The 19,746-nt window shown below is 37.4% G+C and overlaps 3 protein-coding genes across 3 annotated transcripts in view; 1 reads left to right on the top strand and 2 right to left on the bottom strand.

The window, feature by feature from the left end:
• Positions 1 to 11,360, bottom strand: part of LOC102295677 — a gene marked incomplete in the record, with an annotated part of 16,478 nt that extends 5,118 nt beyond the window's left edge. The window contains 1 exon segment of the mRNA XM_042216441.1: positions 11,350 to 11,360.
• On the bottom strand, positions 16 to 11,486 carry LOC102295375. The gene is made up of 14 exons (XM_042216440.1): positions 11,244 to 11,486; positions 10,639 to 10,929; positions 10,242 to 10,532; positions 9,717 to 9,796; positions 9,004 to 9,178; positions 7,284 to 7,589; positions 6,897 to 6,973; positions 6,039 to 6,207; positions 3,137 to 3,436; positions 2,959 to 3,038; positions 2,262 to 2,439; positions 2,078 to 2,134; positions 1,871 to 1,948; positions 16 to 1,287 (listed from the first exon to the last, which is right to left on the bottom strand). The coding sequence occupies exons 1-14, from the start codon at positions 11,302 to 11,304 to the stop codon at positions 1,211 to 1,213; spliced, it is 2,220 nt and encodes a 739-aa protein (XP_042072374.1). The 5' UTR covers positions 11,305 to 11,486; the 3' UTR covers positions 16 to 1,210.
• A 7,231-nt stretch (positions 11,487 to 18,717) lies between these two features.
• On the top strand, positions 18,718 to 19,746 carry LOC121813024 (the record flags this gene model as incomplete). Its single annotated transcript, XM_042216438.1, is given in 1 exon segment — positions 18,718 to 19,746. A coding segment is annotated over 1 exon segment (928 nt), but the record flags the coding sequence as incomplete, so codon positions are not given.

Here is a 19,746-nt window from a genome sequence, read left to right on the forward strand (position 1 = left end):
CAGCAAGACTCTCTCTCTTTTGTGTGGTAGAGTTTCCAAATGTGGTCTAGTGTAACACTATTAATGGACACGTATGAAGCTTCCAGAATGAAAAAGAAACGTGTTCCCAGAACCCAGTAGTTGGAGCAAATAGTTGGTTAATGCGGATGTTTTGCAAAATAATAACTTAATTTGCTTCTTCAAAAGCTCAAAATTACATTCAGTAAAACTACAAAATGATATAAAAAAGGTACCTTACACTACTCACACTTGTTCACAGGGTGGCGCCATTGCATTACATATGTGTGCAAACTGGAAGAACCCTTACTGTATTATAACTGTAATACTCCATGAAATATGAATTTATAGAAATATACTGTATGTGAGCAGCTGGATGACCAACAGTAAAATGACTTCACCTCCTGTAATAAGACACAAGTACAATCACATCATATTTCATATTTAAGACATATTTTTGATGAATTTTGTTTATTAAATGAAATTATTTTGTGATTATACTCACATCAGTCATGATTGTGAAGTTGTTGATTTTAAGTTACAAGACTAAAAAGTAGAATTTATGTATGTAAAAGAAGAACAGGGATGAAAGCAGCTCATGGGCATTATTAATTCAATCTGAGTATGTGGTTGATTGATTGATTGTCACAAAAAACACTGGCTTCTTCTTTGAGTCCTGATGTGATCTTGTGATGGAGCGAGTTTGTGGCAGCAGCAGAACAAACAAAGATGACATTGTACTGTTAAATGATTTCTCTCGGTGGGTGTCTCTGCCAAGGCTGCCCTTATCTGTGTATCAGCCAATCAGAGTATTTCAGGTGAGCTCATCATCGTATCGAAATCCTTTAAATAGCTGCAGTCATACATTTCATCTGGTCTGTCTCAAACCAAATGGTCCTCGCTCTTGTTTCTATTCTGCAGATGGCAGGACTTTTGATCTGACGCATAGTCTGAGTGCGTGACGTAAACAACAACAAAGATATTGTCTGTCATCCTGAGAGTTTTTAAATTAGAAATAAGAATCACATGAATCACATGAGAAATTACATCTGTTATGCTACAAAAGTCCTCTTACAGCCAAGATGAACCTGCCCAGCAAATATTTTCCTTCAAAATGAAAGATTTAAAAGTCAAAGCCTGTCTGAAGCCTGGTTGACGGGATAATGTTTGTCTCTCTCTCCAGACCAGTTTCCACAGAAGTCAGGCTCTAGTTTTATTTGTGTAGCTGACCAACTGCTGCTGCTGCTGTTGTCTCTGTTCCTGACTGGCTCAAAGGAAACTCCTCCTTGTCTATTAAAATAAGCACAGACAGGTTGCACCTGGATAATTACCTTACATGAAATTACTGCACCCAATCTGTGCATGATATTTAGTTCGTGTGTTAAGAAATAGAAATGTAACCGTTTGTATTACATTTCTGTGCCCCATAGACTGCATGGATACAAAAATACAGATTTTATAACTAAGAGAACAATGACCCTGTAACCCTATAATTAAAAAAAGAATCACAACACAGCCAAATTGATAATTTGAAATTAAACATTAAGAGTCTCACACATAAATAAGTGTTAGGTATTAAATGGGAAAAAATATCCAAAGAAAAAGGTAGAAACTGTGTTTGTCCCCCCAACATTTAAATAATTTAATTATAAATAATTTAATTAAATGGTCCTAACAATGAGCCTTGATTGCTCCACAAGTAACCTTTACGTACTGCACAATAGTGACTGGGAGGTTATGAGAGACATCAAGTGTAACATAAACTGGCCTTGAGCTTCTACCTGAGATCAGAGGTTTTTATTTTAAAAATAAATTATAATAATATCAATCGTAATATAAATAAATGCACACATACATAAATAATAAATCTTACCTCTTATTGCATATTTATTTTTCTGTGTGAGGCTGGTTGCACAAACAATGACAGTGAGGAGCAACAACAGAAAAAAACCTGATGAGTGCAAAAAATAAGAGCAAATTGTATTACTTGTAAAAAACTGGAAAAAATTAAGAATGTGCTCATTTTATTTCAGCATTTATATGAAAAATGTATGGGCTTTATACAGAAGTTGAAACCTACCGGCTCCAAAGCGCACAAAAACCCAGATGTTTGGTCCAGATTTTTCACCAGCGACATCTACAAAGTAAAACACAAAGAGAAAAATCTAAGGTTATTGTAAAAAATCTAAGGTTATTGTAAAATGAGTATCATAAAATTGTCATTTCAATCTTTTAAAGTACAGTTAATTGTAGATACTACTCACAAAGCTTTAAGCATTCTTGGTAAACAGGCTCACTGATGGCAAAGCTGACGGGGTTAGAAACATTACAAGCGATGGGGAGGTTCATCACATCTTCAGCTTTTTTTGTTAGCGTGTCCTTCAGATTTCCTTCTAACTCTTTATCCTTTGTAAGCCATTTATATTCCAAATAGTTTTCCTTCTTTAGAAGAAATTATGATTAATGATAATAATTAATTAGTTAAAAATAAAAGTGTAGAAGTTCTGGAAAGTAAAAATACTTTAAGATATTTATTATTTTCTTAAGGTTTAAATGAACAAATATGCAAAGCATATATGAAAAACAAGAAAGATAAAAAAAACCCCACAGAAATTGATCTCTCTCCATATCTGATGAAAGACATGTCATATGTAGGTGGAGTTAGATATCAAGGAGGATCAGGAAGTCTCTGAAAAGGCAGTACAGTGGTGTCTGAGCCACTTGTAAACACCTCGTCATTAACTAATGATGTGATCAAAGAGCATGAGAAGCAGCCCAACTTTCATCAAATCATAACATCATTGATACAGCAGCATCTGTGAGTGAATGATTGTCGTCAGCACAGTTTAAATCATGCTCGGTTTGGGGGCAAAAGAAATAAAGTCCATTGTCTACAGATTCCTAAAATGCATGATATGTGTTAACTGTTTGAAAAGAACTCAAATTAAATATTGTCCTCACCTGATCAACACTGCAAGTGAAACTGACATTTATTGTAGAGCCTGTGCATTTCATCGTTACGTTTGGCTTCTGCACAGGGTCTGAGTAAAAAAAGAAAAGAAAAAAAGATTATATCAACCTTTTTCTAAGTATATTTGTTTAGCTAGAAGAAGCATATTCACAATGGGTTGTTACCTACCTAATACACACAAACTCAAGCTCAGTAAATGTGCTACATTTCTTCCTTCTTCGTCATGAACTATAGGCGCGTATTGTCCCGAATTGTCTTTCATCAGTTTTGTCAGCTTTAGTGATCCAGTTGAATCAACAAAGAAGTCTTTCCTTGTGTTCCTCTTGGTCCGCTTGTCTAATTTGCTATTAAAGATTATTGTTGTGTTGTGGAACCATCTCAGGTTCTCAGATTCCTGTAACTTATGCTTAAGGGGCACAGTAAAACTTGAGCCTGTTGCAGCGTACTCATCACAACCATCCTGAGAGTCTTTGAAAGAGAAAATGTCAACAACAAACTTTCATCAGAAACTTTAGGTTAGCCATGTTAGAAAAGCTCTGTACAGTTATACGTATATTTATCAAATATTCAATGAAATTATGATCTTTTTATGTCAACTTTAGAGCTCTAATTTTAGGCATTTCATAGTTTCAACGCTACTATATATCTGTATCACATCTCAGACCACTCTAGTGGACTGTTTTTGTCCACTAGAGTGGGATTTTCCACGGCATATTCTGCACCACCTCTCTGTGCGTTCATCATTTGTTTGAAGCCAGCTCACCTCCTGCAACCACTTTTCTGAGAATACGCGCTTCTTTTGCAATTCAAACTCCTGACATTTCTTTGGAGGTGGGGGAACACCACAGTAATTGCTTAAAGGAGTTTGCTTCTCCGACATCTTTAAGAGTTCTAAACAAATGTCTGTCCTCCTCCAGAAAATCTTATGTATGCAAACGTGCGTTTCAACTTCTTAGCTGGTGCGCGTCTTTTATTTTGAAAGCGCATTCGCACCTGTGGACCACCTATGTGCACCCCTGGTTATATCAGCCCTATATACAGTATAAACCTGCCTAGTAGAAACATTTCATGCTTATTTTCTTATTTTTCTTGAAACTGTGCTTTTTTTGACATTAGTCTACTTGTAGGAGGTTTCTTAGCACGTAGCATTGGCTCTAAATACAAACATATAGCACAAGCACTGCTACCTTCCAAACCTTTAGCGTTACAGAACATTTTAATAAATTGTCTACCTACAATTTCTCTGATTGTTTACAAAACTACACTGTCTGTCTTTTTTTTTTTTTTTAAGTTGTGATTAAAGTTTTAATGAATGCAGCCTTGACAGTAATTTAACATATTCGTTCCTTTCACGACAAAAGGTTGGTGTAGTTTGTGATTCAAATTCAATTGTTCTTTACTCAAAAGTAATTTGAAAATTCTTAATTTAATCAGGATAATTTAAATAACAAAGCGATCTACTGATGATCAAATAGCTCTGGATATAAAGCACCTTTAATTGCCAGGCTAATAAAAATAAGCCCTCCATAGCTGTAACTGTAATGTAGTAGTATATCTATATAGATGCACATGTACATCCAAAAGCTTAGGTTCATCTTAATCTCCTAGGATTGCTTTATAAAATGACGTAAAAATCCATCTAGAAAATTAATAAATACATTTTGTTAAAACGAGAGAAAGAAAATCTGGGACAAAACATTCTTTTAGTACTCAGGCAACTGTAAGGATCAGGAAATCATGTACACACAAGAAACACAGAAATTCCACTTTCTCTGATGCTAAGTCGTGCTACAACAACGTAAGAAACCTGTTTACCAATGCACAAACCCACAAAAACTCTAGCACCAACGTCAATGAAACATTTAATTCTGTTTGCCCAATCAAAGTAAATATTGAATGTCAATAAAGGATTTATATGGGCAGAAATCTGTGCCATCAGAAACTGAATTTGAATAAGTTAAATTTGAATTTGAATTGCTCAGATTGAATCTGAATTGTAACTTGAAAAAATGCTTTTTTTTTTTGCCTGTCCCGTTTGGTTCTTTTGCCGTCAGAATTATTGTCTAAAGGCGAAGAAAGATGCCCAACGGATTTACTTTACCAAGCTGACCATCCCAGCCTTGCCATAATGGTCTATTTGATTCACCTTTTATTGTTTATTTTATTTTTTTTTTTATTTTCACTTGCTAGATACGGGACAGACTTGAATGAGGAAAAGAAAAGGGAGAAAGGAAGAGGAGGAAAAAACAGCGGAGAAGAGGGACCGGGATAAAGGGCAAAAAAACAAAAACCAACTAAATAAGCAGACAAAAAAAAAAATAAATAAATAAATAAATAAAATAAAAACTACATATATCAATCACCTGGATCACCTGTTGAGAAAGAAAAAAGAAAACGAGCAGAAGAAAACGAGAGCAATACAATAAACAACATCACGATGATATATGGGAATATAACAGCAAATACTAAATATTAACCATTATTTTGACAGACTACACTGTCTGTCAAAAGGTGGAGGGGGTGGAGGGGGGTCCAGTACAATGCACAATGCAAAATATAATACAATGTCTAAGTTGACGAATCATTGACAGTCAGCTGATGTTTTAGAATATCGTCTGACACTAAAGGTCTAGTCACTTAGAGCTGTTCGAATACTAGTTATTACCTATATAGACTGATTTGTGTTTGGTTGGTTTCCTTTCTATTCTAAATTTTTGTGCACACGCAACAGCGTTTGTCCTTCAGACTGATTGTACAGCGGACTATGAAATGAAACTCTGTGGGCGTCCTGCCTTGTCACTTGTCACTTGAGGTTGGATAATTATATGTTCTATCTTCACACCACAGTCTGCATAAAAGCCATGCACACATAAACGTGTAGTAAAAGTGACTCAGCTTTGCAGTACAGTGCAACTTTGTATTCTTTATTATTAAAAAGTCTCAAAAGTTGAATGGAAATTAAAACTAAAACAAAAAACTGACTCCAGTTTGTCAGCAATTGTAACCATAATGAATTTGATTTGTCAATATTTAGACAGTTGGAAAGGAAATTGAGTAAACTAATACTTACGGGGCGCATAGCAGTTTTGTTGAACAGGCAGACTCAGCTCAGAGCTGACGGGGTTCGAAACATTACAAGAGAAACTGGCATTTACTACATCTTTGGCTACTCTTGTCAGTGTCATCTCTTTTTCTTTCAACCTTTTACCCTCCATCAGCCATTCGATGTTAAAATCATTCTGCAGAAGAAAATATCAATCATGGATTGGCATCATTCAGGGTTTAATCTTAAACCTCAAGTTTTTACAGCTTATAGAAGTCAAAGTTCAGCCAAGTCTGCTTCAGTCATGTGGGTAAAGATAATAAAATGCAAAATTGAATGTGTAATATGTCAAGGTCAAAGGTCAGACATCAGCATGTAGTAATACAAGAAGACTGACGCCAGGGTGTTGTAATAACATCATCATAGAACACCAAGTTTTTGTATAGCCCTTGCCCTTAAGGGGGAGTTGCACTCTTTAAGTGCTCTTGTTTGTTTTTATTAGTGTGTGAAATTAGTAAACACAAACAATTACAAAATTACAAAGATGGGAAAATATCACTCCTAAATAAATTCTTAACCATATCTTAGTATCTTTATCAGCAAGTGTAGCTAAATCTTCCAGAGGATGAGGATGAGGTGAAGTAAACAGTAAACTTTAAGCTAATTTAAACTTTAAGGAAAATATGCCTGGTATAATCTGAATGTACACCAATCAAGTACACTTCATTTGACCAGATTTTGTTAAATGTAACATTTTATCTTGTACTTATATAACAAAATTACATGGAAAATTTACATCCAATTAAAAGAGTTAACATCAGCATTTAGGCAGAGGAAAACATTGTCATTTAAATCTAAATTAAAGACATGAAATATTATTCTTACCTGACTAACAACGCAAGTAAATTTGACTTCTGACTTGTTTGGACACATTATCTTCACTCTGGGCTTCTGTACACGGGCTGAGAAGAGAAGATTTGATTATAGCAATACCATCAGAAAGTACTGCTGATAAATTATTAAATAAACAATGAATACACAGGAACTAATAACAGATGCCGATTCATCAGTACACATTTAATGAGTAGCAAAAATTCATTATTAAACTATATCAGCTTTTGTAAAAACACTCAGCTGATAAGGTAACACAGTGGCATGTTTTCAGGTGACTGCAACCTTTTATCTCTGCTCCAGATAAGGTATAAATAGTAATGCAAAAGGAACGATTATATATTCATGGAACCAGAATAACTCTAATCTGGTGTCACCTACCCAAAACACATAAACGTGTGATTTTCATATTGCTTTCTAATGCTCCATCTTGACTGTAAACCTTTGGGATGTAGTTTCCTGAGTCATTTGCATCTAGATTTGTCAGTTTTAGGGATCCATCTGGATTAATGTCGTCCTTTTTTCCCTTGACATATATGGGATTAGGAGATTTGTTTTTTCTTTGCTCAAAGATTATTGTATCATTGTGCTTCCATTTTAAAACTGACGCTTTGTCCAGCTTGTGGTTCAGAGGCACAACAATGCTGTCACCTATTGCACCATACAGGTTGCAAACATCCTGGGAATCTTTGAATCAGAAAGAATAAGAAAAAAAACACACACAATCACATGACAAATTAGATAAATCATAAAACATAAATTTGGGACAAGAAGACAACTTGATCTACATAATAAACACAGACGCAAACTTTGTAAACAACCCCACACTTCCTCTCTCTTCCTGAAACAACATAGCACTGTACTGTCAACTTTGTTTTGTCAACTTTAGAGAGCCACTTGAATCAATATCATCATTTTATTATTATCATTATTATGTTGTGGTGCCATCTCAGGTCATCTGAGTCACTTAAAGTAAAACCTGCGTCTCTTACTTACTGTACTACCATCCCGAGAGTCTTTGAAATAGAAAGAAAGGTGAAGAAAGGCAATAAGATAAGCAATGCTCTACCATATTTTGCTGTCGACCTTTAGACCACAATCTGCAAGCATTGCAAATCTAAATATGCACTGAAAATGACTTCAGTTTGTCAGCACTTGTAAGCATAATGTGTTTGATTTGTAAATGTTTAGACACTTGGAACTGAAACTGAATAACCTAATCCGGTCTTTAAGTGATGGCGTGATGAATCTTGCTTCCGGGCCCAAAGTAGTCTGCATTTAATAAGGCTGTTGTGTTTTTAACATGTTTTAATGCTTTGTATCTTGTTCTATTTAATCTCAACAAGCCCCTAAAAACAGTCAATGATCACTGTCGGCTTCTCTCGGGTTTTATTTCTGCTAATAATTTCAAAGTTCTGTTTTTAAACCCTTATGATGTAACTACAGCCCATGCAGCAGTATATTAATGACTAACCTCGTATTGTGGATGGATTATCTCAGTTTTCTGCTGACTGAAGTTTGGTCCTTTTACAGCATCCTGCCATTCGAGTACATTTGTCCCCGACCATTGGGAACCTCACATTAGCTTTTATTGAGTGGAAAGAGTCCTCCGTTTGTTAGCGTTCGCCCACGAGCCTCACTGTTTATATTATGCTAACATAGCTGTGTTGCTAGCGATCACGCAACACATCATTAAATACCAGCTCGCCCAACTTCAGTTACCCTACAAACGTCACTGCTGTTTACTTCCCTGTCTTCATTTATGTCGGAAGTGATAGCAGAGCTGTACGTTTTAATTTGTTTCAGAAAACTCTTAGAACATGGTGTATCATATTTAGATGGAAGCTAGCGAGCTAACTCCCTGCTAACTTCTCTGTTAAATTTCATAAATTCTGTTTTCATGGATGCCTGGATGTTAAACTTTATTGTTACACCTGGTAGACCAGCAATGCTGATCATTTTATCACAGATGAAAGAATTTAGTTTCTGAGAGTTTTTCAACTTTCAGTAATGCTGCAGGGATCGTTTGACTTATGGACCTGCAGCGGAGTTTGGGCCCAGACATGGCTAATGACGTCAGACTTAAAGACCGGATACTTACAGAGTTCATAGCAGTTTTGTTGAACAGGCAGACTGATGTCAGAGCTGACTGGGTTAGAAACATTACAAGAGAAACGGGCATTTGCCACATCTTTGGCTACTCTCGTCAGGGTCTTCTCTTTTTCTTCCAGTTTTTCATCATCCATAAACCATTCGATCATAAAATTCTTCTCATTCTGTAAAAGAAAATATAATTTATTGATGAGCTGTAGGGTCATTAAAAATATGTCTCATAAAACATAAACCAAAGAAAAGTTCAAGAACAGACCAACACATTTTGAACACTTATTCTTAATTCTTTTCCATATCTCAGGGTCTTTATCAGTAAGTGTCATTTCAAAAACTTGAAAAAAATCTTTAAAAAGAATTGTGAAAAGGTGATTGGTGGAATTTGAGTCCTTCGACTCATGCTATGACTTAAAAACCTGAGAAAAAGAGAATAACTGCCTACAGCAGCCCAACACAGCAAACGTCATGACTGGCCTTAACTGAAACACCTACATCATGAAAAAATGAATAGAAATAAAATGTTGTTATCTGTGTTTGAATGCTTATAATTAATTATCTTCATTTAATTCATGCTGAGTTTCAGAGAGAGTAGGTGAGGATAGTCTTTGTCTACAAATTATTTTAACATTTATATATGAGTTAACTGTCTGAAAAAAAAATACTCTAAATAAAATATCAGTAAACCACATGAAATATTTTTCTCACCTGACCAACATTGCAAGTAAAATTGACATTTGTCTTAGAGTCTGTACACCTCACCGACACGTTGGGCTTCTGCACACGATCTGAGTAAAAAAAAAATGTGGTAGCACTTTCTACAGCTCAGTAATAAAGGGGTCATAGTGGGGTAACAAGGGGCAAACAAGAAGGTAATAATGTGGTAATTTCTTAGTTATTACTATGCAATTACCAAGGTAATAACCAAGTAATATCCAAGTAATATCATGATAAAAACAATGGTGACAGTTGAGTATTATTACTCTGAAATTTATGTAATAGGGCCCCAAAACTGGGGTAATAATGTGGACATACAGCTTGGAAATAAAGTGTTAATAGTAGGGTAATAAGGAAGAAACAAGAACATAATAATGTGGTAATTTCTAAGTTATTACCACTCAATTACCTGTGGTAGAGTGGTAATAAATTACCACATTATTACCCGCTTGTTTGCCCCTTGTTAGCTTATATATATATATATATATAACCATAACTATAACTATTTTTACTTACCTAATACACATAAACGCAAACTTTGTAAATGCCCTACGCTTACTCCATCTTCATCATAAACCTGTGGGGTGTATTGTCCCGACTTGTCTTTGGTCAGTTGTGTCAGCTTTAGAGATCCAGTTGAATCAACATCTTCATTTTTCCCTGTGATCACCTGTTTCTTTCTGCGTTTGAAGATTATTTTTGTAACATGGAGCCATCTTAGACTACTAGATTCCTGCAACTTGTGCTTTAGTGGCACAGTAAAGCTTGTGCCTGCAGCAGCATACTCATCACAACCATCCTGAAAGTCTTTGAAAGAGAAAGAAAGGTGACGAAAAACAGAAGAATCAGATGAAAAATTTGATTAGCTGTGTTATATAAACTCTAACAAGCACGTTCATTTATTGTTACCTACCTAATATGCATAAGCTCAAGCTCGGTAAATCCTCTACATATGTTCCATCTTCATCGTAAACCATAGGAGTGTAAAGTCCTGACTTGTCCTTTGTGAGTTTTGTCAGCTTCAGTGATCCAGTTGACTCAACAAAGAAATCTTTTCCTTTGCCCCCCTTGTCTAATTTGCTATTAAAGATTATTGTTGTGTTGTGGAACCATCTCAGGTTCTCAGATTCCTTCAAAGTGTGTTTAAGTAGCACGGTAAAATTTGTGCCTGTTTCTGCATACTCATCACAACCATCCTGAGAGTCTTTGAACAGAAAGAAAGGTGGAAAATGACAGAAGAGCTAGATGACAAAAATAGGTAAGCCATGAAACATTATGATGACAACACATCATCAGATATAGAAACAGGGAACTATAAAACATCATGGCATGTTTTGGGTATTTTACAGGTGTTACAAGACAGCAGACCTCTATGGTATATGTTGGAGTCTTCAAGAATGATTAAGTTGGCAGATGACATGTTAAAAATACTTTTGCCTTGTAAATCTTAATGAAAAAGTTTGGAATTTAAAGCTTAAGATAAAAACCTGATGGAATAATAGATTAGCTGTACCGTACCTGTGGAGGCAATAAAGAAGTGGCAGAGCAGAAACACAGCGGTGGTGGTAACAGAGGCCATCTTCTCAATCACATTCAGCTGAACAGAGAAGCTGCTTTTCAGCACTGAGGTTATTTTCTTTCCAAGCACTATCACAGATTTTATGCATGTACAATATGTGCATGTATGTTTCTGAAAGCAAGTGATACAAGAAGCCTTCTGTACACCAAAGATGAAAAACAAATCAAGCAAAACAAGTCATACTCAGAACATCTACTATTTTAGTTTTGTTGCTTCACCATAATGATTTACTGTAGTGACGCAACTATAATACTATTATTATAGTATTATAATAGTATATATATAGTATATAGTAACTATAATAGTAACTATAATAGTATATAGTAACTATAATACTATTATTATAGTATTATAGTTGCTGATATTGTATAACTCTGTATCTGACTTTTTTGTTTCTGCTACAGCATCCTATTATTTGTTTCCTCATTGCTTTCCTATTAAAACGGGACTCCATTTAAGTCTTAAAATACACTCCTTTGTTTTTGGTACATGGGAGAAAAATAAATAAAAGGTGACTTATTTTGATTTTGTACTTTGACTTTACATATTAAGAGTGAGTGAGATTCAAAACTTTATTGAGTGTAATATGATAATGTAATCTTAAATTGGGAAGAACACATGTCATAAACATTTATTTCTAAACAGCTGCAGTTAAAACATACAAGCTCTTCTCGTGTAGAAGTTTAAATTTCTTACCTCAGAAGGTTTGACATGATGAAAGATCTGATACTCATGCACATAAATGACAGTTGTGCTTTTGTTTTTCCCTGAGTGCATGTTGTTTTTGTGCTGCTACACTGTCACAGCAGAAAGTGCACACCTATTTTTAGCTTGAAGTAGTTCAGCCCCTTCTCAAACCTCAGTTAATTGTAGCTTTGTTTCCACAAGGGTGGTTTTAGTTGTTTCTTGTAGAGGTAAGGCTTCTTGATGAAATGCATTTTGGCAAAAATGAAAACACAAAAATGTAGAATAAATAGCAACAGAGGTGTTTTAAACTTTTGGTTTTCAAAATGTGTAAAAACATTTAACTTGTCTTCTTGTTCAGTTTTCTCAAAGTAAAGTTGGAGTTGAAGTTGCAATACAGTTATGCATCACAATGTAATGATCATAACATGTAATATTTTCCCTGTATCTCACACAGAGCTTTGTTAGTTTAATGGTACATTTTAAGATGAGCTTACATTAATTCAAAAGGTCTATTCAATTTTATAATCAATATAAAAGGAGTCTCGTCCCTTTATATTCCTCAGGTCTTTTACAATTAAAGGATTCAAGCTCCGGAAGTCTCCAGTCTCCTTCAATAGTCTCTATTTTTTGCTTGGTCCTAGATCCTTCAGGTAGATCCTGAGGTACAATGATAAACTGCAGGAATAATCAATAATAATTTAAACAGATGGCTAAGACTTGTACATGAAATGAACATAAAAAGATGGGAAAAAAACTAAGAGTATGTGCGTATGTGAACTTACCTTTAAATGTTTGAAACAAAATAATAAAGCTCACTGGGCAATGAGATGCCACTTCTCTCTTGTGGTTTAACATCTCACTGCTGATACTGATCACATGGTAAGAAGGAGGAAACACACTGAATAGTGTGTTCTTGAAACAAATATCTTCTATCGGGTTTCACATCACACCTGTAGTCTTCTTTTGGCTTTGGTTTTTGTACCTTAAACTTGTTGCTTCTTATGTCCGTATTTGTATTTGACTAGGAGCAAAAATAAAAGTCTGAGACATACAGACTCATTTAAAAAATAGGATTTGGGCAAACTCTTGTCCTCTTTTGAAGCAAAAGGTTTATAAAGCATTAAGCCTTCAATCTTCATATCAGTACGGATGTGGCCAACTTGTTATTAACTTTGTGCAAGTGTAGCACTTTGACGCCTGCCTGTAGGCATCCATCCAAATCTTTCAAAATGAAGGAGAACTTAATGTTGTGTATCTGCTTCACTCAATTATGTACGGAGCCCCGCAGGGGACATGGGAGAAAAAAAAATTAAGACGGACTTTTGCGAGATCTCGCAAAAGTTTGCGAGATCTCGCAAAAGTCCGTAATTATGGAACCCAAGACTTTGGGCTTTTGAGAAGGTAGGAGGCAATATTTTTGGTTCCCAAACTTTTCCTATTATGCCCACCTTGAAAAACTAAAAACATTGCACACCCCCTTTCTGTTTTAATATTCTACTTGCAATTGGGAGGATTGCATTTCTGGTCTAACTTAATCTTGTTACCTGTCTAGATTGATTGTCTATTTGGGGTTAATGTTCCTTCATTTTCTCCATTACATGTAGTTTACACATTCAGTAAGAAGCTAACAAACATTAGTTGACTGAGACATGAGTGTTTTGCACAGAACACCTGGCCTCATTGCTGAGGCTTGTTAGTGTATACTATACATAGTGTTTGTAGTGAGCAGAAACAGCGCACCTTATTTTATATGGTTATGCTTATTTAATGTTTATTAAAGACTAAAGACTTTATATTTGGCTCATTTATGTATGTTTATCTTGAAAAGTTTTCACTTTCTCGCTTTACACGGCCTTAGTCCTATTGAAGGATAGCATTTGTTTGGAACTACCACTTATTTCTAGCCCAGGGTAGGGAATGCAAAGTTCCCTAATAATAGTAGTGTTTTATTTCAAAATACAGTAAATGCAACCCTTTAAGTTGTTCATTTTGCTCATCTAATGTCAAATATGGTGAATGCTACAAACTCTGTCAAAGCCTCCAACTATTTCCTTATAATCTCACACATTTTAGTGCCTATCTCCAAAACCTAAAGACTGGTCAGATATTTTCTAGCTTACCCAGACCAACTAGTGGGTCTGAAAATGTTACATTGTGTCATTGTGAGTGGATGGAAACCTCCACCATGTTCCTGAGTCTCCTTGATATCTGCCCCTGGGCAGGGCCGTCATACCTTCAACAGCTCCACTCACCTGGAGCTGATTTGAGGCAATGAGGCTGGAGAGATTTAAGCCCTATGCTAACGTCCCTATGGGGCGTCTCCCATTTTGACCTCGGGACTTCCAGGCTATACTCAGCACAGATGTTCCTGTATACTATGCCGGTCACCTGGTTATGACATTCCATGTATGCCCTGTCTGCTAGCATCTTGCACCCTGCTGTTATGTGCTGGATTGGCTCAGAGGCAACTTTACACACAGCCTGCACCTGGGGTATTGCCTGGTGTGATAGACCCCAGCCTCTATGGATCTTGTGCTCAGAGCTTGTTCCTGTGCTGCCATGATTAGTGCCTCTGTGCGTCCTTTCAGTCCAGCTTTGTACAGCAACTGGTAGGACTTCTGGATGTCAGCCACATCCTTTATCTGCCGGTGGTACATACTGTGCAGGAGCCTGTCCTTCCATAATGGTTCTTGGGTTTCTGCTGCCTGAGGTATTCAGTGAGCACGTGTGTGGTGGAAGTGTGGTCCATGGCGCAGCTACAGGGGAGGAGTGGTGCAGTGAGCTCAAGGGGGCGGTACCGGGAGGCAAGTGAGCCACAGGTGGTGGCGATGGTGTGATGACAGTGTGTTCTTTTCTGTTTGTCTATATAGTGACGGCAGAGGTGAGCCGGAGGGAGAGCTGAACCGGAACGGACTGTCTCCTGTGCAGAACTGTCAAATAAATACATCTCTTGTGAGCAGAAACATTGTGTGTATCACTTCACAACGTGGTTGGATGAAGCCATCCTCCTGACGTATTTGTGGATGTGGATGAACCCCTTCAGTGAGATCATCAACAACACTGGCTACGGACAGTGTTGGGAAGGTTACTTTTAAAATGTATTCCACTACAGATTACAGAATACATGCCCCAAAATGTATTTTGTAATGTATTCCGTTACGTTACTCAATGAGAGTAACGTATTCTGAATACTTTGGATTACTTAATATATTATCATGCTGTTTACAATTACATGAATGTACTATTGCTGTGTGATTTATTACTATTACTGAAGGTCCGCGTCTCCAAACCGTAGTAAAGGGACCTCTGACTAATATGTCGGGTTCGTGTTGGGCTCGTAGCTGAAAACTAGCTTTACTTTGTTGTCTGGGTCAACTTTGCTAGCGAGAGACAGAGAGAGGCGTTGAAAGGCTGCTGCAACGGAACTTATTGTTCCGGAGGGAAAACACGAACACGGTGTACAGTCGAGTCTTAATAGCTTACTTACAACTGGGCTCGTCAGGCACTCTTTTTGGCTGCAGTGGTTATTATTATATTTACATGCTTCCAGCTCCCGTTTCTGCTCCGTGACAGCTCGTACTTTTCCACTCTCCTTTTTCTCCCTCCCTCGCTCACAGACACATAACGGGTATGGCAGTCCATTCTCCCTGCAGCATGGACTACACTGCCCATGAGGCTACATCCTTTAGGGCTATACCTGCAGCATTCTGCCTGTTAGCTTAGCACAACAACAACAACAACAAAAAGGCCTCTCTCACCCAGGAAACACGCAGAGAGAGCGTAATCCATTTATTTCAGCAAAGTAACTGTATTCTAAATACCACCTTTTTAAACAGTAACTGTAACAGAATACAGTTACTCTTATTTTGTATTTTAAATACGTAACGGCGGTACATGTATTCCGTTACTCCCCAACACCAGCCACTTCCCTATACATGGATGAAATCAAGCTGTATGCAAAGAGTGAACGTGACATCGATTCACTGATCCACAGCACAAGGATATACAGCAATTGCATATCTTGATGACTTTTCTGGTCTTATTGATCAGCAAAGATGAACGTAAGATTTACACAGTGTTTGTTTGATAGTATAGTACTGCAATGACACTCATACCAATGATTTGTCTGTAGAAACTGTCTGGATTTCAACCTGTGTTATGTATTTAACCTTAAATATATTTTTTATGTTATACTTTCATATTTGAAAAAAGTAAAATAAAATTGCTCATTCTGATGCGAGGAGCCTTGTTCATGTTTGTTATTGGTCACAAGCTGCCAACACCACCCAAGCTGTCAAGACTGTGTGCAGGCAGGCAGGAAAAAAATTGGGACAACTAGAAACAGGGCATGAAAACAGAACACACATGCCAGAATGAAGGACGACGCGACAACGAACCGGAACACAAGCAGACACTAAATACAGGTGGGGAACAGGGCAGAGAGCAAACATCTGGGAAACACGGCTGACACCAATTACGAAGACAAAATTGGGAGGAAGCAAAACAGAATATGTTGACCTTTAAAGTAAAACAGGAAACAGACTGGACACAGAACTAACCTCAAAACTGGAATACAAAAACAGAACACTAGAAATCATATCCAAAGGAGAATTCATAGAATAACAACAATAATAATACACAAAACACTTGCAGGGATGGTAAATTAATAATCAGAACATTAGAATTTCATTGCAGAGAAAAAAAAAATACAGATTTGTTACTTTAACCAAATGTTCTTATGTGCATTTAAGGCAAATAAAAAACCTTACTGAGACTACGTGTATACTGTGCAGGTGTTTGATTTAAAAACAAAACAAAAAGGTGGCCAGAAAGACAGCCATTCTCACGTGTGGTTTGACACCTCATGGCAGAAACTGCAGATACCAAATGCATGAGAAGAAATGTGGACAACAAAGAAGTTGCTCTTCAATCAGCTTTGAGATCTTAAAGCAGGGCTAGTTTTCTTTGGTTTTTGTTTTACTGTTAAAATTGCAAAACAAATTCAAAAATCTGGTTTGTATAGACATGTTAACATGCAGGATTGAGCAATTTCTTTTTTAAAGCAAATGGTGTAAAATCCTTTAATACTTAAAACCAACGAAACAGGATGTAACAACCTCACTAGAGTTTTGTAAAACTCAATATTTCCAATGGCTTGCAGAGCACAACTCTGGTTTGTGTGGCTGCAGGACTGTGACGACCATAGCTGTGCAAAGATATTTTGGGGGCAGGTTTTAAGCTAGAAAATAATTCAGTTGCACACAAGAGGTACACCTTTTACTTCATTTTAATACCCGCGCCAGTCATGTAGATATAAAAGACATTAAAAATCAACAGATCAGCAAATTATAGACAATTAACAATTAACAATGTACTATAACAAAAAAACAACAACAAAAGAAAAGAAAAAAATCATATTAACATAGACCAAGGTCGTTTGCATTAAGTATTCTAAATTTATAACAAGAACAGCCAACTTTTAATATCTCCGTGAATGTGTAATGTTTTAGTCGGATACAACAGCGGTCCCCAACCTTTTTTTGCGCCACGGACCAGTTTATGTCCGACAATATTTTCACAGAGCAGCCTTTAAGGTGTCACGGATAAATACAACAAAATAAAACCAGTTCGTGACACACAAGAAAATACCTAGGGAAACTGAGTTAACGCTAAAAATGATTCAAAAAATAATGCTACAAAACCGCTGAAAAAACCTTAAAAACCATGAATTTCACTCTCGCAGCCCAGTACCAAACGACTCACGGACCGGTACCGGGGGTTGAGGACTACTGAGGTACAGTGCTTAGACTGCAACATGATGCACAAGTTGACTCTTTTCTGTGGCTGTGTGTTAAGTGCATGTGTGTGCAGGAAGAAGCAGGAACTGGAAAGTTTCTAAATCCAAAAGGCCACATGGCCAAGAAGCAAGAACACAAATGGCAGGGAAGAATAAACTATCTGTCAAAATAAGAGGAAGGACAAACAAGGGTAAATGGTAGAAAATGGATGACTGTATCTATCAAATTAAAACAAATATTGAATTATTAGGCATTACATGGTTTTAACAGGGAATTGATGTGATGACTGTGTAACTGAATTCACTAAATTGTATAACCCGAGGACCGAATTTGAATCAAAACCTCAAGATGATAGTTCCTTCCTAGAAAAAGGTTCAAGTAAAATTTCATGTGGTGTAAACATCTGTCTACTTAGGTGTTGGAGCTAATCTAAACTTTAAATCACTTCCCACATTGTCAAGCTTATTGTAATTATCACTGGTCGGTTTTCTGTCAGCCTTCTTCAGGCCAGTCAGCCTCCACTCCACCTACTTTAAATCTCACTGTGCATCTATCACTCTCCCTTGCAGACGTCTTTGTGCGACCCACCTCCTTCCTATCTGTGCCTCTCCTTCGTCACTCAGGCCACATTCAAGCCTCTATCTTCATCTCTAACACCAGCATCTAGATTTCAGACTAATCCTTATCACAGCTGTGATTCCAGTCCACTGTGATGGGCCATCAGAGACTAAATACCTCAAACTGAATTCTGTACATCAATAAATCATATTTAAATCCTTCTACTGATCTCTCCTTAATTAGATTTAGCTCAGTGTTTCTCAAAGTTTTTCTGGCATGCTTGACTTTAAAAAAAATGAAGAAAAATTGCGCTTTCAGTTTCAAAATTTCATGTGCATTAGGGGAAAGTAGAAAGTAAACTTAAAATAAAATGGCGCCGGTGAGGTCGGCTGCCGTGCTGGATGCTCTGCCCCAACTTCTCCACTTTTTGCAGTTTTTCGTCACTTTTTGCTATATCTGCGATAATCTTGCATGGGCATCATGCAAAACACACAAATCCGCTACAGTAGAGACACTTTGGTTTCTATTGGTCTGCAATACACGAACATTTCACCATGTTTAACTCCGGACCCAACCTGGCCAAAGGAGATCCTGAGAGAGAACAAAGGACGCGACCCTAAGCGACGGCCTCGAGGTAAAAGAGCCGGCATCAGGAACAGGCTACGGGCTCGCGCACACCGCGCACCCATGCCCAGTATCCTGCTAGCCAATGTTCAATCCATCGAGAACAAGCTTGATGACCTCAGAGCCAGAATCAAGTTCCAGAGAGACATTCGGGACTGCAACCTCCTCTGCTTCACCGAGACTTGGCTGAACCCAGCGATACCAGACCACGCCGTGCAGCCGACGGGGTTCTTTTCGGTTTACCGCATGGACAGGACAATGGAGTCGGGGAAGAAAAGAGGTGGTGGAGTGTGTTTGATGGTGAACAACAGATGGTGCGACAGCACAAACATCTCCCCACTCACACGCTCTTGCTCGCCCAATCTGGAGCTTTTGATCGTTAAGTGTCGCCCTTTCTATCTCCCTCGGGAATTCACTGCGGTCATTGCCTGCACTGTTTACATTCCGCCTCACGCGGACTCGGACACTGCCTTATGTGAGCTACATGAGGCTCTCACACATCAACAAACACTTCACCAAGATGCCGCACTCATTGTTATGGGAGATTTTAACAGAGTGAATCTCAAACGGACATTTCACAACCTTCACCAGCACATCAACTGCCCCACCCGGGGCACGAGGACATTAGACCACTGCTACACCCCGTTCAAGAACTGTTACAAGGCTCAGCCCCTGCCGGCATTTGGAAAATCGGACCATTCCGCCATCTTCCTCATGCCTGCTTACAAACAAAGGCTAAAGCAGCAACCACCAATCAGGAGGGAGGTCGCTCGCT

Source organism: Haplochromis burtoni, unplaced genomic scaffold (assembly GCF_018398535.1).
Source record: "Haplochromis burtoni strain Fernald_Lab_line unplaced genomic scaffold, NCSU_Asbu1 Contig_1059, whole genome shotgun sequence".
NCBI lineage: Eukaryota > Metazoa > Chordata > Actinopteri > Cichliformes > Cichlidae > Haplochromis > Haplochromis burtoni.